Raw genomic sequence first — 23,728 nt, 5'->3', positions numbered from 1 at the left:
TTTGATCGTAGCCAATGTGTTAAGAATGGGCTTACGAAGTTCGTAGGGCTACGAACGTTTCGAGAATAGCTAGCCTGACTCCGGCGCAGTGATGACTTAGCATACTTAGCTGGTTGCATGGAACTCTGGGTAGGAGAGTGGAACTGACATGCATCGTGACGTCGGTTATCAAGGGGGCAGACGAGAATGGCGTGGTGACGTCAACACTGTGTGACGTCATGCAAACAATTCTTCCGCAACCACTTTATGGAACCGGTTTCGGTTTTAAAGCATAGAAAACAAAAATACGCTATTTTGTTAATTTTATGGTGGTAAAACGTGGGTAATAAATTTAATACCACACTCGGTCTCATTACATACGAATTATACGAAACTCGTGACCTTCCTATTCGTATTTATCATCCAAAACTGTGTTCCACTGTACGTGTGCTTGTAGGAGATATCGTTTTGACAGCAGATGTTGTACAATGCATGCCCCTGATAACGCTAATACGTCATGAGGTGAGGTGAGGTGAATTTGGGTTTAACGTCGTGCTTGAGAATATTTCGCTCATATGACGACGTGCATGCATGTGTATGTGTATGTGCGACTGCTTGTACTAGCCCAGACTGAAGCTGGTTTTATAGTGCTAGCCCACTGAGATACCATGCCGCAGTGAAGCATGAATACCCCACTCAGACACATTATACTGACTCCGAGCCGACCAGTCCTTGATGTACCCATTAATGCCGAGCGCCAGGCAGGGACCAACAAGTACCATATTCTAACGTCTTTTGGTATGACGCGGCCGGGGATCGAACCCGCGACCTTCCGCTCTCCGGGCGGACGCTCTAACCACTACACCACGGAGGCGGTCTAATAATACATGAACTTGATGACATCACAATGCTATGCCATCGCTGCACTGTAAATCTAATGGCAGTACCGTGTTCAGAGATGTACATTTTCATTGAAAACTAATGAAGAGTGAATTTGGATGATAAATAGAATCTCGCCCTCGTGTCTTCTGATATCAAATATATCAACACTCGTTGATAAAAGTTGAAATATCCTCGGCAAGCCTCGGTTATTTGTAACTTTATCGATCAATTCGTGTTGTTATAATTGATATCAGAAGACACTTGGGTGAGATTATATAAGTAATGAGACCTCGTGTAGTATTGTCTATATATGACCAGCTATGTATCATTGTGTTACAGTACCGGCGACATGTTCCACTTGTGGCCACACGTTATGGGCGACGTATTCGTGGCAAACCCTCACATACCCGGATAACAACTTCAACTACCCAAGGTAGTGTAGACATATTCATGTTGTTTAGATTACATTATAGCATTATAATCATAGAATTATCATTAAACCACCCACATGTTTTCAGAAATGAGCGGGCCATTGTTATAAGGGTAATGCTATTGTTTAGGTCATATTATCATTTGCAGAAGCCCGAGGTCTTCCATTAACTGCTCAACGAAGGAGGGCAGTTGAAAAAGACCAAGGGCTTCTGCAAATGATAATGCCCTCGAAAATAGCATTACCGTTATTATTGCTAAAATACGTGGAATTTGTGTTGAAAAGAAAAAGGAAACAATGAAGGAATTTGACTGTAAGTTTACTCAAAACCAACTTCTGACGGGGTTGCCTGCCCGAATGCAATTACGTCATCGAACAATTCAAGTGACGTCACAACAGAAAGTGACGATATTCGACCTTGGCCTTTGACAAGACCATATAGCCTGCAACATGTCAAACTATGTCAGTGTTCGGTTTATGTCCAACAACAACGTTAATAGTGCAATTGTTGAGGTTAGCACCAGCAAGAAAGCCAATATTACCGCTATTTAAAGCGGGAATTCGGGTTGCTTTGACTTGTTTCACCCAGAATATCTGCCAGTCCAAAGCCAATGTCGAATGAACCGTAAGCCCACGCACCCACAATGACGTCACTTGACAACAGAACTGATAGTGGCCCGTCCTTAGGTTGAGCGGTCCAATATCATTTGCAGCGGCCCGCAGATTTCTGATAATGGGAGGGCCGTTTCATAATAATTCCATGTATTTTAGCTATAAAACTTGATAATGCCCCCAAATTGCTTGACGACGGGCCATTATCATGCCCGTTGTTAGGTGACGTCATAAGGAGATCAGCTCTTGTTCGTTTGAACTTCGGTTCAGTATTGACGATATTTCTGACTCACATTCGTCACGTGTACCTGTGCCATTATTTACTTTCTTGCCGGTGCCAACCTTAACAATTGTACTATAAATTATAACATGCAGCAATGGAAACATCGACTGGAACTCTAACGTACGTTGTTGAGCATTGAAAAAAAATGGCGGCTGGTAGTATAGGCAATTGCGTATGAGATTGCGGGTGTGATCGTGAACGTGGGCTCCTGATCCGGATGTGAGTGTGTAGGTGTGATCGTGATCCAGATCGTGAATGTGGGCATGCGTGTGGTTGTGGATGGCTGGGGGGCATTAGGGTGGAGTGGTGGTAGGATGTGATGTATGGGATGGTATATACGTAGTGGAATGATAGTTGGGGGCAGGAGGTAGGGTCGATGAATATATCGGGTCAGAACTGGGACAATGATATCAACTTCCACCATGACCTGACTTGCGACCTCCAGCTTATCCTCCTCCCTTTCAGCAACCAAGCCTGCGAGTGGAACATCCAGTCGGGGAGGTCCGGCTACATTCAAATACAGACCGTCTATGTTCACATTCAAAACTCATTCGCCTGTTCCAAAGATTACCTAGAAATAGGTCAAATCCTAACAGGTAACTGTATTAATATACCTGAAACGGTAACCTGAGGCCCATTTCACAAAGCGGTCGTAGCGCTAAGACGCTCGTAACTCACATACTTTAGCATAGACTTACGACAGTCGTAGCGATAAGGTGATCGTAACTCCCATACTTTAACATAGACTTACGACAGTCGTAGCGCTACGATCGCTTTGTGAAACGGGTCACTGGTTTCGTAATTCGACAACGACCATCTCAGAGAGAATCACCACCTTGAAACATACGACAAGCACGGGTTGCTGGAGAACCATTCTCACCAAGATCTTGACAGGGGCGTGGGGCTGAGCTCGCCTTAGTAGTTGTCAGACACTATACCGGAGTGAACGAATAGTCGTTTGGATAAAATTGGTTCATCAAAGGGGGGGCATTCTGTGAAAGTCATTCCAGTGAAAGAGGCTCTAACGTGACACTCCGGTTCCAGTCGTATGGTGGTAGTCTGTAAATGCTCGAGTTTGGGACATGCATTCCGGACCTAGACATCATGAGCACCGATCAATAAGGACGCAGGGTGACTCCTTGGTCCTGTTTCCTACCAATGAACGGTACGTGTGACTCAGGCTTGTGTAAAGCGCTCTGCCAGCCTAATAGTACTACTCACACTTTGCTAAGGATCACTAAAATTCCCAACTTTACTTAAAGGTAGATTTATAATTTGAAATTGTATCCATTTAAAACTGGATAATTAGTAATATGGTAACCCCTCTTTAGGCAAACAGCCACTTTAATCTAACCTTATGCACTTGAATTGATACATGATTCATGGCACCAATATACCATTTTGCAAATCATGCAACGAGTCATTGACAAGTACACAACAATAATGTGTCCATCTATATAGCGCCACACTAGGTATCCTCATAGCGCTAACAATCAAGGCACAACACATTATTACCCCGGATAACCCAAGCTGCCTGTTAGGCGCTAGAAGGTTATAGTCATATGACTTTTTCCATTTTCCTGCTGGGTGAACAGAGACAATTTTGAACAAACTCACTTGCCTAAGGTGAGACCACATGTGTCATATGTGCTTCGTTGTGGGACAGGACTCTCAGGAGTCAAGCTGCCAAACACTGTCACCCATCCAAGGACTCTCCGAGCTCGACGCTGCTTAACTCACCGATTTGTGACCTGAGCTTTGAGTACAGGACCACGCGTCGCCACAGGACCACGCGCCACCACAGGACCACGCGCCGCCACAACACCTGTCAACAGCAGGTACGGGATTCACAAGATGCAGTGCCATACTGAAACCTAGGATCCATGCTTACAATAAACTTAGATATTTAAACCAAATTAGACCCCACATCATAGTTTTCTGTTGAATCAATTATTTGATCCTTAGCAAAGTGTGAATAGTATAGTACTCGACAGAATGGAAATAGGAAGACATGACAGTTCGGCGTAAATTCAATTTTATTCAACTGCTATGTAATATCAAGCTTCAGTATCTGACCATAACACATAGTTACATCTAAATGCATTGCGAATCAGATGATCATCCGAAACATACACGGAAAACAACGAGCTAACCAAATCAAGGTGGTTATTAGATCACCGCGTAAGGTATTCCGAGTTAGAATAGGTCCTAGGCATTTATCCTTCTAGTAAGAGGAATCAGGTGGTCCGACTCTGTGACATGTTTGATTGTGTGGCACTGAGCTAACAGCGAGGAAAGTTCCTCATAAGATCAACCACTGGTTTGTGTGGCCCAAACGCGGTCATTACCCCGCCATCATATATGCTGACTGCAGAGCTAAACAACAAACGAACGAGCAAATGCATTCAGATCTTCAGTAACCCATGCTTGTCGTAATAGGCGACTAACGGGATCGGGTGGTCAGGGTCGCTGACATGGTTGATACATATCATCGTTTCCCAATTGCATAGATCGATGCTCATGATGTTGATCACTGGATTGTCTGGTCCCGATCTGTGCGGCTTAATATATCAGAGTGCGGCTTAAAACTAAACTCACCCACACTACATGAATCCCACCCCATCACTTCCATCAATTCTCATAACAAAGTATTTGTAAAGATCGCCATGAATAACTGTACTGTTGCTGATTCGGCGTCAAGCAATACTCACTCATCCTCCTTATTAATAGCTAACAGTAACTCTGTATACCAGTACACCAGCATATTTGTATTCAAGGCTATGAACTAGTGTGTGGAGAGCGGGCATTGCAGTATGAATCAGACGAAAAAGGAAAGGATGTCTTCCTACGTTTCGTTAGTGATGGACACGGCTCAGACAGGGGGTTCCGTGTCAAGTACAGAATCGTCGACGCGCCCAGTGCAGGTGAGCCCCTTGTTTGGTAAAACTGATGTGAGCATATGTGGTCTTTTCAAGGTAAGGACGTAAGGGACTTACTTCCTCATTTAGCAAATGGCGGACAGAAACATGCTCAAATGACTGGTTCTGGAAGACTTGAAATATTTATGGATACTAACCTCCAAATTGTTTCAAATGACGTTTCAGGGCTACTTCTTGACGGTTCACGGGCCTGTTTATGTGTTTACTATGTGTTTATGTGCTGCGATTTGTAGTTTCAGGGCTACTTCTTGACGGTTCACTGGCCTGTTTATGTGTTTACTATGTGTTTATGTGCTGAGATTTGCAGTTTCAGGGCTACTTCTTGACGGTTCACGGGCCTGTTTATGTGTTTACTATGTGTTTATGTGCTGAGATTTGCAGTTTCAGGGCTACTTCTTGACGGTTCACTAGTACTATGTGTTTATGTGCTGAAATTTGCAGTTTCAGGGCTACTTCTTGACGGTTCACTAGCCTGTTTATGTGTTTACTATGTGTTTATGTCCTGCAATTTGCAGTCGCTTTCATAGACCTGTTTGAAGTATCTGCAGCTGTACAGAAAAGCAATATGTAAACAATATTGTCATGACATGACGACGACTACGATGATGCTATAATGGGAAGACATGTATGAGAAACAGGTGTCCAGAATAACATGCTATCCCGTGAAGGGAACAGGTGTCCTGACTAAGATACTTGTTGATCTGTGTAGGGAACAGGTGTCCAGAATAACATGTTATCCCGTGGATGGAACGGCTGTCCAGAATAACATGCTTGTTGATCTGTGTAGGGAACAGCTGTCCAGAATGACATGCCTGTTGATCTATGTAGGGAACAGCTGTCCAGAATGATATGCTTGTTGATCTATGTAGGGAACAGCTGTCCAGAATGACATGCCTGTTGATTTATGTGTAGGGAACAGCTGTCCAGAATGATATGCTTGTTGATCTATGTAGGGAACAGCTGTCCAGAATGACATGCCTGTTGATCTATGTAGGGAACAGCTGTCCAGAATGATATGCTTGTTGATCTATGTAGGGAACAGCTGTCCAGAATGACATGCCTGTTGATTTATGTAGGGAACAGCTGTCCAGAAGGACATGCTTGTTGATCTATGTAGGGAACAGCTGTCCAGAATGACATGCCTGTTGATCTATGTAGGGAACAGCTGTCCAGAATGACATGCTTGTTGATCTATGTAGGGAACAGCTGTCCAGAATGACATGCCTGTTGATCTATGTAGGGAACAGCTGTCCAGAATGATATGCTTGTTGATTTATGTGTAGGGAACAGCTGTCCAGAATGATATGCTTGTTGATTATATGTAGGGAACAGCTGTCCAGAATGACATGCCTGTTGATTTATGTGTAGGGAACAGCTGTCCAGAAATGAATGATGCTTGTTGATCTATGTAGGGAACAGCTGTCCAGAATGATATGCTTGTTGATTTATATGTAGGGAACAGCTGTCCAGAATGATATGCTTGTTGATTTAAGTGTAGGGAACAGCTGTCCAGAATGACATGCTTGTTGATTTATGTAGGGAACAGCTGTCCAGAATGATATGCCTGTTGATTTATGTTGTCCAGAATGATATGCTTGTTGATCTATGTAGGAACAGCTGTCCAGAATGATATGCTTGTTGATCTATGTAGGGAACAGCTGTCCAGAATGATATGCTTGTTGATCTATGTAGGGAACAGCTGTCCAGAATGACATGCTTGTTGATCTATGTAGGGAACAGCTGTCCAGAATGACATACGTCTTCATCTATGTAGGGAACAGGTGTCCAGAATGACATGCTTGTTGATCTATGTAGGGAACAGCTGTCCAGAATGATATGCCTGTTGATCTGTGTAGGGAACAGCTGTCCAGAATGACATGCTTGTTGATTTATGTAGGGAACAGCTGTCCAGAATGATATGCCTGTTGATCTATGTAGGGAACAGCTGTCCAGAATGACATGCTTGTTGATCTATGTATGCTTGTTGATTTATGGAACAGCTGTCCAGAATGACATGCTTGTTGATCTATGTAGGGAACAGCTGTCCAGAATGACATGCCTGTTGATCTATGTAGGGAACAGCTGTCCAGAATGACATGCCTGTTGATTTAAGTGTAGGGAACAGCTGTCCAGAATGACATGCTTGTTGATCTGTGTAGGGAACAGCTGTCCAGAATGACATACTTGTTGATCTATGTAGGGAACAGCTGTCCAGAATGACATGCTTGTTCATCTGTGTAGGGAACAGCTGTCCAGAATGCATGCTTGTTGATTTATGTAGGGAACAGCTGTCCAGAATGACATGCTGTGATCTATGTAGGGAACAGCTGTTCATCTAATGTAGGGAACAGCTGTCCAGAATGACATGCCTGTTGATTTATGTAGGGAACAGCTGTCCAGAATGACATGCTTGTTGATCTGTGTAGGGAACAGCTGTCCAGAATGACATGCTTGTTGATCTATGTAGGGAACAGCTGTCCAGAATGACATGCTTGTTCATCTATGTAGGGAACAGCTGTCCAGAATGACATACGTCTTCATCTATGTACAGAACAGCTGTCCAGAATGACATGCTTGTTGATCTATGTAGGGAACAGCTGTCCAGAATGATATGCTTGTTGATCTATGTAGGGAACAGCTGTCCAGAATGATATGCCTGTTGATTTATATGTAGGGAACAGCTGTCCAGAATGACATGCCTGTTGATCTATGTAGGGAACAGCTGTCCAGAATGATATGCTTGTTGATCTATGTAGGGAACAGCTGTCCAGAATGACATGCCTGTTGATCTATGTAGGGAACAGCTGTCCAGAATGATATGCTTGTTGATCTATGTAGGGAACAGCTGTCCAGAATGGCATGCCTGTTCATCTGTGGAGGGAACAGGTGCCCAGAATAGCATTCTTGTTCATCTGTTGGGGGAATAGGTGTCCAGGGTGACATCATTGTTCTCCTATTAAGCGCACAGGTGTCCAGAGTGACCCGGAAGAGCACAAGTGTACAGTGTATATGTTGTGTACCTACGCTGCTTCTCACATGTAGATAAAATAGTTCTTGCTGTCGATTCAATTTGTTCCCCTTACATGCGCAGTACACACTTTAGGCTGAACGAGCCCAGAGTTGGCATAGTTTACATGGAAACAGGAGAGCAAATGAGAAGCAGTTTCTGTATATCGTTATCACTGTGTTCCACAGGATCCCCATCAAGGAAAAGAAGAAAACTTGGTCTATTTCTAAATAATTTAGCTCCTGCATACTTAAAAGATATTACTCCAGATAATGTGGGATCCAGGTCTAACTATAACCTTAGGAATGCTAACAATATTATCCTTCCTTCTGCAAGGTTAAGACTTTCGTATGATTACTTTCCCATCTCTTCTCTGTATTCTTTCCTAAGATGTATATAATTGAAATTGTATGAATGTAAATATTAGGGAGCGGGTGTTTTAAGTTGGATAACTTGTCCGTAACCCCTTTCACATTTGTGAATAAAATATGTTTAAATCAAATCTCCAGCATCCCGAGAGTACTTGCCGGCTACACGGAACTACACTCCAGTCATATACCCGTCTAGCCAGGACGCCATCAGCGGGTAAGAAGCTGTCCAGTTGATCTTCTAGGGGAAGGGTAACAAGATCTTAGTCTTGCTAGCTAGTTTACCCCTTGTCCTATATGTCACACTAAGTACTGCACAGTTGACCTCCTGTCATAAATGATCACACTTAATACAACACAGTTGACCTCCTGTCATAGATGATCACACTTAGTACAACACAGTTGACCTCCTGTCATAGATGATCACACTTAGTACTACACAGTTGACCTCCTGTCATAGATGATCACACTTAGTACAACACAGTTGACCTCCTGTCATAGATGATCACACTTAGTACAACACAGTTGACCTCCTGTCATAGATGATCACCCTTAGTACTACACAGTTGACCTCCTGTCATAGATGATCACACTTAGTACAACACAGTTGACCTCCTGTCATAGATGATCACACTTAGTACTACACAGTTGACCTCCTGTCATAAATAATCACACTTAGTACAACACAGTTGACCTCCTGTCATAGATCATCACACTTAGAACAACACAGTTGACCTCCTGTCATAAATAATCACACTTAGTACAACACAGTTGACCTCCTGTCATAGATGATCACACTTAGTACTACACAGTTGACCTCCTGTCATAAATAATCACACTTAGTACAACACAGTTGACCTCCTGTCATAGATGATCACACTTAGTACTACACAGTTGACCTCCTGTCATAGATGATCACACTTAGTACAACACAGTTGACCTCCTGTCATAGATGATCACACTTAGTACTACACAGTTGACCTCCTGTCATAGATGATCACACTTAGTACAACACAGTTGACCTCCTGTCATAGATGATCACACTTAGTACAACACAGTTGACCTCCTGTCATAGATGATCACCCTTAGTACTACACAGTTGACCTCCTGTCATAGATGATCACACTTAGTACAACACAGTTGACCTCCTGTCATAGATGATCACACTTAGTACTACACAGTTGACCTCCTGTCATAGATGATCACACTTAGTACTACACAGTTGACCTCCTGTCATAAATAATCACACTTAGTACAACACAGTTGACCTCCTGTCATAGATCATCACACTTAGAACAACACAGTTGACCTCCTGTCATAAATAATCACACTTAGTACAACACAGTTGACCTCCTGTCATAGATGATCACACTTAGTACTACACAGTTGACCTCCTGTCATAAATAATCACACTTAGTACAACACAGTTGACCTCCTGTCATAGATGATCACACTTAGTACTACACAGTTGACCTCCTGTCATAGATGATCACACTTAGTACAACACAGTTGACCTCCTGTCATAGATGATCACACTTAGTACAACACAGTTGACCTCCTGTCATAGATGATCACACTTAGTAAAACACAGTTGACCTCCTGTCATAGATGATCACACTTAGTACAACACAGTTGACCTCCTGTCATAGATGATCAACAGCGTTTACATTTTTTAGTTTTTAGTGGGTTTTTTACATATGTATACTAGCCACATAAAGAAACTGTGCATTGTCAAAATATTATGCCAGTTGATAAGTACGATAACAATGTCAAAGGTACATATAAACTTTAATGGAGGGATCATGAAACCATAACAAGTCGGGAGAATTTCAACTGAAAGCGGGTCCACAAGCGGGACAGGGGTCAAACGACCATGTCACAAGCTCAATAACGGGTATGTCCACCATCGGCATTGAGAACAGCAGTGCATCGACGACGCATAGAGCCTATCAAACGTGCAAGAAAGGCTTGTGGGATGTCACGCCAGATTCTCTCAAGTTTTGTTGCAAGGTCAAGGACGTTATCTGGCGGATGAGGAAGACGGCGTAGACGTCGATCCATCTCGTCCCAAACATGCTCTATCGAGGAGAGATCCGGTGAATTTGCAGGCCAAGGCAGTAAGTCAACGTTGTGGTGTTGCAAGAAATCGATAGCAACCCTTGCCGTATGAGGGCGGGCATTGTCCTGTTGGAATGTTAACCCAGGGCCATGACGTTGCAGAAAAGGAATTGCCACATGTCGAAGAAACCCGGATCCCTGTAGCCCCCACCAGTTAAGTTGCCCTGAACAATAACCAAAGGAGTTCTTTGGCGTGCTGTTATTCCACCCCAAATCATCACGGAACCACCACCAAAGCGATTCCTCTTCAAGACACAGGCCTGTGCATAACGTTCTCCCACGCGTCTATAGGCACGTTGACGTCCATCACTATGGGAAATGTTAAACCTGGACTCATCTGTAAAAACAACATTTCTCCACCAAAACAAGGGTCTGCGGACATGATTTCGGCACAACATTCGGCGAGCTTGTCGATGACGTTGTGTCAGGAAAGGCCGCATGGCAGGACGTCGTGGTCTGATCCCGTGATGACGTAAACGTTGTCGAACTGTGTTGGGGTGGATACGGCGAAGTCCTGGGATGGTTCGGGCAGTCATCATTACAGTCTGAAACCTGTGGCGAAGATGGGTCAACCTTATCCATCTGTCCTGTCTTGGCGTTGTTACACGTGGACGTCCAGAACGTGGCCGATCGATGACGTCATTTGTGTTCTGGTAGCGTTTCACCAGTGCAGAAATGGTGTTCCGGTGGCAGTGGAAATGTGCAGCCACATTTCGTTGAGACATTCCCCCACGGACCATCCCAATGGCCTCATGACGTTGTGCAGACGTGAGCCTTGGCATGCTATGCGTTTCAATAGCCGTTTATATTTTTGAACGATCGCAAGGGCAGGGGTTGAGCTTTCCAAAGTGACAGTATTGCGTGAAATTCATTTGCTCTGTTTCTCTTTCCCGGAAGGCAAGTGCAACAACGTATTGCACGTCTCAAGGACGAACCCACTGACGTCACGGAACGTGGCACGTGCATGCATGTTGGATACACGTCACTAATGTCTGAGTTTAAATCCTTATGTGTCTACACAGGTTTGATAAATTTAGATTTTAAATTTTTGTATGCAGTTTCCTTATGTGCATGGTATATATAAACTACACATATAGGTTTATGTTAAGAATCTTGTATTTAGATACATGTGCAACGGGGAATGTTCTATGGATATACAATTTCTGTATTATAATGTAAACGACGTTTCGGTGTAGTTGCTGACATCGTTATCAAGCAAGTGATGCCCCTGAAAGAAGTTAAGATACACGTAAACCTATCGTAGAAGGTACATTGGTAGATAATCAAATATGATTATAAAGCAGAACTCGTACACGACGTTCACAATATAAACGACGTTATCAATAACGCTCAGGAAACCTTATTCTGATGAGGATGTGTAGTTTTACACTGCTTTCAGCAACACTGCATCATTCAAGATTGGGAGGGAGGTTGGAGTGGGGTAGGTGTATGGTGTTCCTTTGAAATAGAATCCACACATTGTTTCACCCACCACAATGAACCTCACGACCAACGCTCACTGTGTATATTGAAATATACATCAGTCAAAACCAAAGCCAATTTGCCTTAAAGAGACTGATTTTGATTTTGCAGTTCCTTTGAAAAATCTTGGATCATGTACACTCAAGATACAAAACTTCATGTCCTGGTGAAATTTGAGGAGTCAACGATAATATGTACGAATGCCTTCATCAAAGTATTTGATGGTAAGAATTGACAATCATCTAGTAAAGGATTATCTTGCATTATTTGTTTATAGTGTCTGTGGTTCTTACAGTATTACTTCACGTTCACGACGGGGAACATTAGAAATGAGCTTCACACTTACCAATGTCGAGAACCGAACCCGGACCTTTGGCGTGACGGGAAAACGCCTTAACCCTTTAGCTATCCAACCGCCTTTCATGTTTGTATGTTTTAATATCGTGACTAGTGGATAATATATTTACCATCGATAGCCAGTCTAACAACCTTGATGTGCTTAAAATAGCGTGATTGTTAATATATAGTACAATATATTTCACTTGTCCTATGGTTTAAGGCATATCAACAAGTGACCTTCTTCTTGGCAACTTGTGTGACAACCGCACAAACACATTCCAGAGCACGGGGGAATATGCCCGGGTCCTGCTCCACTCACAGACTGGCGCTCCCGGAAGTATCAGCTTCAAGTTCCGAGCTGTAGACCCCCCGTCACTGCCAAGTAAGTGTCCCAGTCACTGTCGCGTGGTCATACTTCAGTCCCGACTCAGCGAACTAACACTGTTTACTGGGAGAAGTATCAGATAAAAGCTGATTAAAGCAATTACTGAGGTGTCGGGTACAGACCGCTCTTATATCATGCGTTAAATAACAAACAAATAATCGCCAGGAACGAAAATGTCATTTAGAAGAAGCTCTGTTGTCTGTATTTCAGGTTCTAACGCCCCTGTCAAGGTCGTCCTGGTGGTCGGAGGGTCATTTGGCTTTATAATCTGCATGGCGTACCTTGGCTTTTTCATCTTCTGTCTCTACAGAAAGAAGAAAGGAGAAAACGATTTGATAAACACACCAATTATTTGTGACAGCAGTGCTACAGGAGGCCGCGACAATGGCGGCTACGAAGACGTGTTCGTGCATGCCGATATCTCTGAGGAAAGGGGAGATAATCAACTCAGATCAGGATCAAGGGGAAGCAACTCTCGTCGTCAACATGACGACGCAAGACACGTGGACTGGACTGGTCACAACGATGCTGCATTCCAAGCAGATGAACGAAATGAAAGGGAAGATACACTTCATGACGACATAACTATGCTTATTCATGCAACTAACCGAAAAGAGGAACCATATCTCCCTGATGGAAATAAATCTCGCCCAGATCCCCGTGGTGCTGGACGCGAAGATGGGAAACTAGGTGGCCAGGAAATGAACCGAGCAAGAGGACGCAAAACTAGGGCTGATTGGCCTTGGCCTGGCAAGCATGCTGCACGTGACGACCGCGGTTATCATGATGCAGGTAGCCATGGTGATGCACGAGATGCATACCCTCAAGGCCAAACTAACGGAAGGGAGAAGAACCCATCTCGGATGGACCTAGAAGTCGAATTAAACGATACTGAGCCTGTGATACGGGGAGGTAAACTGATTCTCCGACAGATCAGCAGGGAAGAGGACATCATATGATGACTGCATAGAAGATGTATGTGATACCGATTTAAGTGTGAAGGCATTCTATAATGTTTTATTGAACCAGGAAACAGATATGGCCGAGGCCATCCACCGAGATCAGTATCAGTTTCTTGGGTCAATAAAACTTGAAAAATGTCACCAAACAGTTAGACAGTAGTGATTAGAGATGCTGCTTCACAACTAGCTCTGCTTTACGCTACCACTGATTGTCTTAATACATTGCATCTAATTGCTGCACAACGGGGTGGGTCTCAGGTACCGTGTATCAAAGGTCAATGCAACGGGGTGGGTCTCAGGTACCGTGTACCAAAGGTCAATGTAATAAAATCAAAATCTAAAATCTAATACAGTCGACCGAGCTAGAGTTGATAACCCACCCGTAACGTAACTCTATCCTACCTACACTCTGACTCACAAGCCATCTGTCCTCCTGTTACCATACAGGAAGTCCTGACATGACGCCAGACTGACAACCCATTTCGTACCTACCATTTCCTGACATGACAACCCATTTCGTACCTACCATTTCCTGACATGACAACCTATTTCGTACCTACCATAACCTGACATGACAACCCATTTCGTACCTACCATTTCCTGACATGACAACCCATTTCGTACCTACCATTTCCTGACATGACAACCCATTTCGTACCTACCATTTCCTGACATGACAACTCATTTCGTACCTTCCATTTCCTGACATGACAACCCATTTCGTATTTTCCATTTCCTGACATGACAACCCATTTCGTAAGTACGATTTGCCTCACATGACAACATATCAATTACCAACAACCGTCTTACATGACAACCCACCCGTTTGTTCATAATAATTATGTCAGGAAATATAGACTCTCAGTTCGGATGTGTTTCGTTCTACTTGTATATCACGAAATCATTTATTGTATTTTGTTGAAAACTATAATTGTAATTATTCACTAAATTATCAGGCAATAAATTTGTACCATACATATTTTTTATGTTTATGTAAAGTCTTATAACCAAATAGAGCATGCTTCTAAAAAACTAAGCACAATCTGTGAACCCAGATTCCTTAGGCTAGGTACTTGCTTCGGTTGAATTGGTAGTTTGAAGTGCATAATTGGATTTGTTAATTCAGAAGTTGATATTGCTGTTGTCCAACCAAACCAGGGGCAACACGACAATGTATGCATGTCCCGTCAGTAGGGACCAGTACCAGGCCAGGGTTTTCGAAGCTCTCTTAGCGCTAAGATAGTCGTAAGTGCCACTTACGACTATCGTAGCGCTAAGAGAGATTCGAACATCTGGGCCCATGGACCGACAGTGACAATCATGTGACCCGCTGGACGTGCAGCTGTTATAATACGCCAGTAGTTGAGATGTTGCGCGTGTTCTGAGATACCATGCATTATTTTAACACGGATACTCTGCTTAGAAACAGTATACTGGCTGGGCCTTGTTTGAGCCCCTGTCTGACAACGCCAGGCTGACTGCTGACTTGCTTGACACATGTCACCATATCCCAATTGCAATCGAAAGAAATTGTGTCAAGCACTTGATTGTCTGGTCCAGACTTCATATAGCTGAAATATTCCTGTGCAGCGATAAACTACAACCAATCAATAAACAATAATACAGGAGGTGTGAGAGACCAAAGACTATAGCTACAGGTATGATACCTCACATTCTATAGCTGCAGGTATGGTACCTCACATGCTATAATAGCTACATATGATACCTCACACGCTATAGCTACAGATATGATACCTCACATGCTATAGCTCCAGATATACCTCACATGCTATAGCTACAGATATGATACCTCACACGCTATAGCTCCAGATATGATACCTCACATGCTATAGCTACAGATATGATACTTCACATGCTACAGCTACAGATATTATACCTCACACGCTATAGCTCCAGATATGATACCTCACACGCTATAGCTCCAGATATGATACCTCACATGCTACAGCTACAGATATGATACCTCACACGCTATAGCTACAGATATGATACCTCACATGCTATAGCTACAGATATGATACTTCACATGCTATAGCTACAGATATGATACCGCACATGCTATAGCTACAGATATGATACCTCACCTGCTATAGCTACATATGATACCTCACACGCTATAGCTACAGATATGATACCTCACATGTTATAGCTACAGATATGATACCTCACACGCTATAGCTACAGATATGATACCTCAAACGCTATAGCTCCAGATATGATACCTCACATGCTATAACTACAGATATGATACTTCACATGCTACAGCTACAGATATGATACCTCACACGCTATAGCTCCAGGTATGATACCTCATACGCTATAGCTCCAGATATGATACTTCACATGCTATAGCTACAGATATGATACCTCACACGCTATAGCTACAGATATGATACCTCACATGCTACAGCTACAGATATACCTCACTTGTTATAGCTACAGATATGATACCTCACGTGCTATAGCTCCAGATATGATACCTCACATGCTATAGCTACAGATATGATACTTCACATGCTATAGCTACAGATATGATACTTCACATGCTACAGCCACAGATATGACATACATGCTATAGCTACAGATATGATACCTCACATGCTATAGCTACAGATATGATACCTCACATGTTATAGCTACAGATATGATACCTCAAACGCTATAGCTCCAGATATGATACCTCACATGCTACAGCTACAGATATGATACCTCACACGCTATTGCTACAGGTATGATACCTCACGCTATAGCTACAGATATGATACCTCACACGCTATAGCTACAGATATGATACCTCACATGCTATAGCACCAGGCATCACATCTCACATCCCATAGCCCCAGATTTGATACCTCGACAATATCGACATGATCGTCATTGGCGGCGATATCGTCACCATATATTTTATCCATCGACATCAACTTTTTTTCTATGAATAAACAACGCCATTTAGAAAGTAGTCAAATGTAACACGTTATATTTAGGATTACACTTTCTCAGTAAAGTATAGATTCTTGTTCTTTTATTGGATGAAAGAGTGGGTTCGAATCCTCAACGGGACTCCACCCAACAAATGTATACACTAGAATCGGTAATTAACTGAGAAAGTGTAATCTCAAATATAACGTGTTACATCAACGTTTTCCATTTTATCGCCATCACTGTCACCATCGTAGTCGTATCTTCTGCTTCAATGTCGCCACAGTTTCAGTAATGATCATAAAAAATGGCATCTTTGTCACTGTGCAAACCACTTTCTTCCAAAGAAGTTGTTTGTGACAAGACTCTCTGTTCACCGATACAACTGTGCTGCATCTTGCGCAGGTTTCGTCCAGGACATATACAGGGTATTTTCAAAGTATGGACTTGTAGATCACCTTGAGAGATTATATATATGTTATATCCGGTTCGATTATGTTTCAAAACTTATGGAAAGGAAGGAAAGGAGACAGTTAGCTAGATGCGTGGAAGCAATGGTTAGTTGCGGACCCAGACACACGTCACTTCCGGGACATTCATCCAGACATCACCTCTAACATGGCCTGGAAGGTTGCAGAGGTGTGCCCTTCTCTGAAGACTGCTGCCAGATTCGTAGTGAACCTTTGTGCTGCATAGACCAGGAGCTGCTTGTGGACGATGTGAGGTGTGCGGACAAATGTATGGCGACCTCCTCATCCACCAGATATGTCACTGTGCCAGTTTAGAGGACCTCCGAGAAGATTTATGGTGCAAAATCATTTGTGTCTCACCAGTAGAGTGTAGTGTCAAACTACACGCCAAAGCAGACTATGACCTGACCACCAGTCTGCTGTCATGTAGGCCTCCCATAGAGATGGACTCTGAGACAATCATGGACTATGCCAAAGTGATCGTCAGAGGACTGTATGCCCTGAACGTGCACCTACAGAGACATGCATCTTAATGTCGTGTTATCGCATTTATCACATTTCAATGTTCACTGTAATCATCATTTAGTGTAACTCCGGCAGTACTACTGTACTCTCTGCAAGAGGAATAAAAGTATATATATATATGATATGTCATCTTACATACACTCGTGTCATCGTGGTGACACCGAATGCCTTTACATTTTAATTTAATTATGTAGGTTGCTGCCAAGTCTGTCATACTGACCCTGAAACAAATACACCCAATGCGGCCCATCAATGCATGAGTCTGAAATATGTGGCAAGTCTAGATTACCACAGTTTCACAGTTTCGGTTTCTGAAAATGAAGAAAGTCCATGGGCTACACTTTTATATTTTATGAGGTGAGGTGAGGGTTTAACGTCGTGCTTGAGAATATTTCGCTCATATGACGACGTGCATTCATGTGTATGTGTATGTGCGGCTGCTTGTACTAGCCCAGACTTAAGCTAGCCTACTGAGATACCATGCCGCAGTGAAGCATGAATACCCCGCTCAGACACATTATACTGACTCCGAGCCGACCAGTCCTTGTTGTACCCATAAATGCCGAGCGCCAGGCAGGGACCCTATTTTAACGTCTTTTGGTATGACGCGGTCGGGGATCGAACCCGCGACCTTCCGCTCTCCGGGCGGACGCTCTAACCACTACACCACGGAGGCGGTTTTATATTTTATGAACATAAGTTAGAAGTTGTTTTTTTGTCTGTCAAGTTTGTTTATTTCGGTAACTAGATGTTAGTCTAGTTGCCGTCAGGCGAGGCAACAAATGCACAATTGTGGGTGCCGTTGTACAAAGCGATTATAATGCTAAGGTGGTCATAACTCTCATACCTCAACATAGACGTACGACTGGCGCAGCCCTATGGTTGCTTTGTACAACGGCACCCTGGACTCCAAGATGGCTGACTCCCGCCTCGGTTACCCAACAATTGCTACATGTTGCCTCGCCTTACAGGCCGCAGGCTCGGGTCCCTTGTAGGCCTGACATACAACTTCCAGCAAGTGGTTGTAGGCGTTGTACTGGATCAGTTTGCTGTGTTGACCGTTGATGTTGATGTGTGGCACGTAGTGGATGTGGCCGGCGTGGGTGATCTGGCCCATCTGGTGATGAAGCTCGCTACCCTCGGTACTGTTGTAGCAGGTTAGAATCTCAGACTCGGACATGTTGGTGGCAGGAGCGCACTGGTAATGGAAGTACGACAGTCAGTGAGGGAGCTGGTCTCTCTTTGAACAGTGTTTCAATACGTATGTGACCTACCTTAACACGTATTTCCATGTGAGAGTGAGTGAGTGAGTGATGCTACCTGAACACATTCGTGACCAACTCATGTTATTGCGGGACAAGCCTTGGAGGCTATGGAAGGAGAGGAGTGGTGACGAATACTCTGAACAGTGAGTGAGTGATGTTACCTGAACACATTCGTGACCAACTCGTGTTATTGCGGGACAAGCCTTGGAGGCTATGGAAGGAGAGGAGTGGTGACGAATACTCTGAACAGTGAGTGAGTGATGTTACCTGAACACATTCGTGACCAACTCGTGTTATTGCGGGACAAGCCTTGGAGGCTATGGAAGGAGAGGAGTGGTGACGAATACTCTGAACAGTGAGGGAGTGAGTGGGTCAGTGAGTTATGTGATCTCTTTTAACAGTGTTTGAAGTTCAAAGGTTAACGGCAACGATGAGGATGTTGAGACAGACCTTACTGAGAGCCTCCATCTGATGTCCGTGCCTCGTGTTCACCTCCATGCAGTTGATCATCGGCATGTACTCCCGGGCATCGTATGCGGTCATATTCAGAACACAAGCCTGTAAACATGGGGTCACATTCAGATCAAGAGCACAAGTATGTAAATATGAGGTCATATTCAGATCTAGAACACAAATCTGTAAAATGAGGTCATATTCAGATCTAGAACACAATGTTGTAAACATGAGGTCATATTCAGATCTGGAACACAATGTTGTAAACATGAGGTCATATTCAGATCTAGAACACAATGTTGTAAACATGAGGTCATATTCAGATCAAGAGCACAAGTATGTAAATATGAGGTCATATTCAGATCTAGAACACAAATCTGTAAAATGAGGTCATATTCAGATCTAGAACACAATGTAAACATTGTAGAACACAAACATGAGGTCATATTCAGAACACAATGTTGTAAACATGAGGTCATATTCAGATCTAGAACACAATGTTGTAAACATGAGGTCATATTCAGATCTAGAACACAATGTTGTAAACATGAGGTCATATTCAGATCTAGAACACAATGTTGTAAACATCACGGTCAGAACACAAGCTGGTAAGCATGTATGTATACCTCACATCACAGACACTTAGTATATAGCAATTCAACAAACAGGAATATAGAAGCACACAGAAAGATAAATAATTTTACTTTAATATTTTTACTGGTCTGCAATGTAAAGAAAAATTTACTTAGTACCAGTACAAAAGGGGCTAGACTAACACATTCCTGTAAAATAACGAGTCCATTTCTTTCGCCAATGTCAAGACATGTATACGCTAGATATCTTACTCATAACCCAATTTTGCTATAGATATAACAATCGGATAAATGCCGTCTTTGACACATTAGAATTGGGTACCAGGGCGGTCGGATGATATTTTGTATGCAGAATACAACAGCTGCAACCTTTACTGTGATAAGAGGTGCTGGTCTTTTTAGGGAACTACAACACATTTGTTCGCTGTGTTGTTGTTGTTGTTTTCTTACGCTGCGTCTTCACCTACATTTTATACTCTGAACGCAGGAACCAAACCATTTCACGTGCTCAGTGTTGGGTTTAACGTCGCTTTAAGCAGTGTTCCGTTATATCACGGCGTGTTTTAAGTGGGAGGGGGGTCCGGAGTGATGCAGGTGTTATGCACAACATTCATTTACAAAAGTGTCCCGTGAAAAATCTTGTGATAACTCATGCAAAATATGTTTGCAGCATTTCCTGGAACGCTGATTACAAATTAACAAGGTGAGCAGTACTTACAGCTATGGCGTTCCCGATACACTCGGAGGGCCCGTGTTGACAGTTGTACATCACCCACTTCCCGTTCTCCTGTTTCTCCTGCAGGTAAAGATGAGGCTTAGGACACTAGCTACACTAGTGCTTTAATACTCTTGTGTTATATGTTACAGACACGCACTAATACTTGTGTTATATGTTACACAAGTCAAATGTACTAATACTAATAGTCTTGTGTTATATGTTACACACGTGCCCTAATAGTCACTAATAGTCTTGTGTTATATGTTACACACACTAATAGTCTTGTGTTGTAGTCTTGTGTTATATGTTACACACATGAACTAATAGTCTTGTACTAATAGTCTTGTGTTATATGTTACACACGTGCACTAATAGTCTTGTGTTATATGTTACACACATGCACTAATAGTCTTGTGTTATATGTTACACACGTGCACTAATAGTCTTGTGTTATATGTTACACACGTGCACTAATAGTCTTGTGTTGTATGTAGTCTTGTGTTATATGTTACACACGTGCACTAATAGTCTTGTGTTATATGTTACACACGTGCACTAATAGTCTTGTGTTATATGTTACACACGTGCACTAATAGTCTTGTGTTATATGTTACACACGTGCACTAATAGTCTTGTGTTATATGTTACACACGTGCACTAATAGTCTTGTGTTATATGTTACACACACGTGCACTAATAGTCTTGTGTTATAGGTTACACGTGCACTAATAGTCTTGTGTTATATATGTTACACACGTGCACTAATAGTCTTGTGTTATATGTTACACACGTGCACTTATAGTCTTGTGTTATATGTTACACACGTGCACTTATAGTCTTGTGTTATATGTTACACACGTGCACTAATAGTCTTGTGTTATATGTTACACACGTGCACTTATAGTCTTGTGTTATATGTTACACACGTGCACTTATAGTCTCGTGTTGTATGTTGTATGTTACACGCGTGCATCTCCTTGTAACATGTCACTCACGTGGGCGAAGCCGTAGGGTACGATGGTGACGTTCATGACGTTGTCGGGAAGGAGTTTCATCGTTGGATACAGCTGTGTTGTCAGGAACTTCCTACTGAAGGGACACATGGCCTCATAGTAGGTCACGATATCCACCGGCTCAGCCCCATCACAGTCCTGTGAGTGAGTAATTGTAACACAAGATTTAAAACCATTCGCGTTTAAATTCGTAATACATGGGCTGGCCTAAGATACTTAAACAAATGAACATTCGGTCTGATAGTATTATAGTGAACTCAAATATCTCCTTGTCTCCAGTAAACAGACAGTACATAACTATGTTTACACTGTCTCTCCGGGAACTGCGGCGTGGTACCACTGTAGGCTGGTACTACAAAACAGGCATTGGTCCAAACTAGCACAATCACTCACTCATTACGTTAGGCACGCACACAGGCACGAACGCGCACACACACGTACAGACTCTTCTCTGCGACGTTAAACCTAATTTCACCCCTCCCACAGATCTACTGTCGTATCAGTCACATTATCCATTGTATAAAGAGCCTCGAGTGATTAATCCCTTGATTAATCACATTGTTTTTATGGGTGTTCTAATCCAAATACATTTATGAGTACCGTTCTCTTACTCCTGTTGGCGTTCATCCTTGACAAAACAGCATTTAGCTCCAGTGGATTGTAAAGAATTATTTGGACTAGGTAGTTAATGATGATCACCCTATCAGCGCTTTGCATGATGGTTGAGCCACTCCACCGGGTGGAACAACTGTCAAATCTGCCAGTCGTACACCTTGACACGTGGCCCTAAATAAGTTACATACTTACACTGCAAACTGAAGCGGCGGATGCAGCGCTCACAACAACGGCTGCGACGAAAACTGTTGTCAACATCATCACTGTCCACCTTGACGTACTGCCACAGTGCTGTAAGCTCCACAGTGCTGTATACTCCACAGTGCCTTGATCCACGCACCTGCCTGTTCACAGGACCTTCATACAACTTAACCTATCCCTGACCAGGTCAGGAGTTGGAGGTAGTCCATATCTATATTATGTACACCATTTAACGGCAAGGTCGCACCCAGAATAATTACCACGTTTTACTACAATATTCCCCCATGTGGAAAATGTGTCCTCAGAAATGTTAGGAGAAAAATATTTGTGTACTTGCAAGCGAGTGAGTATGGTTTTAAACCACTTTTAGCAATACCACCAGAATTACCTTACCCATGTTACAGTTTGAACCCAAGTGTTTGGCGTGATGAGCGAACGCTGTTATCACTACGATACCCCGCCGCCTTTATGTACTTACGAGCGTACGGGGATGACTTAGTCTGTCTCACAGTCCCTGAACCACATTAATTTCCCTACTGCCAAGCTCTCTCTGCAGTGCTAAAGCCCTAAATAAAGCAAGTCTAGATTTCCTCAGGTTCTGAATCTCTGGTCTCCCTAGGGCTCCTTATCAATATAAATGGGTTTGTTTGTTACTATCAAAATTATATATATTCAGAGACTAAGCCTTAGTCTAGGGGATGACTGTGGAATATCATATATATATATATCTGTTTCATCTCTGTACCTGGGAATGAAAATGTCCGACCATGTCTTCATATTCTCTGCTAAAAAACCCAACACAAAACCAGCACGGAGATGTTTAATTTTTTTATATTGCTATATTTGCATAATTTTTCATTTCATAACAATAATAGGCTATATCTATCCCAGTAACACATCCAAGAGTTTTGATCTAAATGGTTATAAAAAGAAGACATTTTCAGAATGTGCAGTCTCTCCTTCCGGAATCCTCAGGTTCCAGCTACTTCTCCGATGTATTCCGAAGTGCATTTCTCTAAGATTTTGCGCCAGTGAATGTCTGACTCAGAATCTAAATGACAGCCCGACGTCATGATATAGAATAAGAACTAACATCTAGTCTCTGAAACTAACACATCATACAGACCAAGAAATCATAAATATTCACAA

General features: G+C 42.8%; 3 protein-coding genes across 3 annotated transcripts; 2 read left to right on the top strand and 1 right to left on the bottom strand.

Annotated features, from left to right (window-relative positions):
* The first annotated feature begins 1,152 nt into the window (after positions 1-1,152).
* LOC124274195 (cubilin-like) lies at positions 1,153-12,907 on the top strand. The gene is made up of 6 exons (XM_046709501.1): positions 1,153-1,294; positions 2,652-2,782; positions 4,964-5,110; positions 8,651-8,717; positions 12,212-12,324; positions 12,660-12,907. The coding sequence occupies exons 1-6, from the start codon at positions 1,182-1,184 to the stop codon at positions 12,905-12,907; spliced, it is 819 nt and encodes a 272-aa protein (XP_046565457.1). The 5' UTR covers positions 1,153-1,181.
* Positions 12,908-13,021: 114 nt separating this feature from the next.
* Positions 13,022-14,752, top strand: LOC124274181. The gene is made up of 2 exons (XM_046709492.1): positions 13,022-14,060; positions 14,102-14,752. The coding sequence occupies exon 1, from the start codon at positions 13,097-13,099 to the stop codon at positions 13,781-13,783; it is 687 nt and encodes a 228-aa protein (XP_046565448.1). The 5' UTR covers positions 13,022-13,096; the 3' UTR covers positions 13,784-14,060; positions 14,102-14,752.
* Positions 14,753-18,655: 3,903 nt separating this feature from the next.
* On the bottom strand, positions 18,656-22,709 carry LOC124274194 (gamma-interferon-inducible lysosomal thiol reductase-like). The gene is made up of 5 exons (XM_046709500.1): positions 22,571-22,709; positions 21,746-21,901; positions 20,751-20,828; positions 19,437-19,544; positions 18,656-18,919 (listed from the first exon to the last, which is right to left on the bottom strand). The coding sequence occupies exons 1-5, from the start codon at positions 22,637-22,639 to the stop codon at positions 18,656-18,658; spliced, it is 675 nt and encodes a 224-aa protein (XP_046565456.1). The 5' UTR covers positions 22,640-22,709.
* Positions 22,710-23,728: the final 1,019 nt, after the last annotated feature.

Source organism: Haliotis rubra, unplaced genomic scaffold (genome assembly GCF_003918875.1).
Source record: "Haliotis rubra isolate DU_JTF1 unplaced genomic scaffold, ASM391887v1 Scf189, whole genome shotgun sequence".
Taxonomy (NCBI): Eukaryota; Metazoa; Mollusca; class Gastropoda; order Lepetellida; family Haliotidae; genus Haliotis; species Haliotis rubra.
Note: the sequence above shows the minus strand (reverse complement) of the source record. Positions and strands in the feature narration are given on the sequence as shown.

Coding starts and splice junctions, on each gene's coding strand:
- LOC124274181 (XM_046709492.1), top strand. CDS start 13,097: ATGGCGTACCTTGGCTTTTTCATCTTCTGTCTCTACAGAAAGAAGAAA.
- LOC124274195 (XM_046709501.1), top strand. CDS start 1,182: ATGTATCATTGTGTTACAGTACCGGCGACATGTTCCACTTGTGGCCAC. Junction 5,111..8,650: donor CGTCGACGCGCCCAGTGCAG/GTGAGCCCCTTG, acceptor CAGCATCCCGAG/AGTACTTGCCGGCTACACGG. Junction 12,325..12,659: donor CTTCATCAAAGTATTTGATG/GTAAGAATTGAC, acceptor CTATGGTTTAAG/GCATATCAACAAGTGACCTT.
- LOC124274194 (XM_046709500.1), bottom strand. CDS start 22,639: ATGATGTTGACAACAGTTTTCGTCGCAGCCGTTGTTGTGAGCGCTGCA. Junction 20,829..21,745: donor TACCCTACGGCTTCGCCCAC/GTGAGTGACATG, acceptor CTTTACCTGCAG/GAGAAACAGGAGAACGGGAA. Junction 19,545..20,750: donor GTATCGGGAACGCCATAGCT/GTAAGTACTGCT, acceptor CCATGTTTACAG/GCTTGTGTTCTGAATATGAC.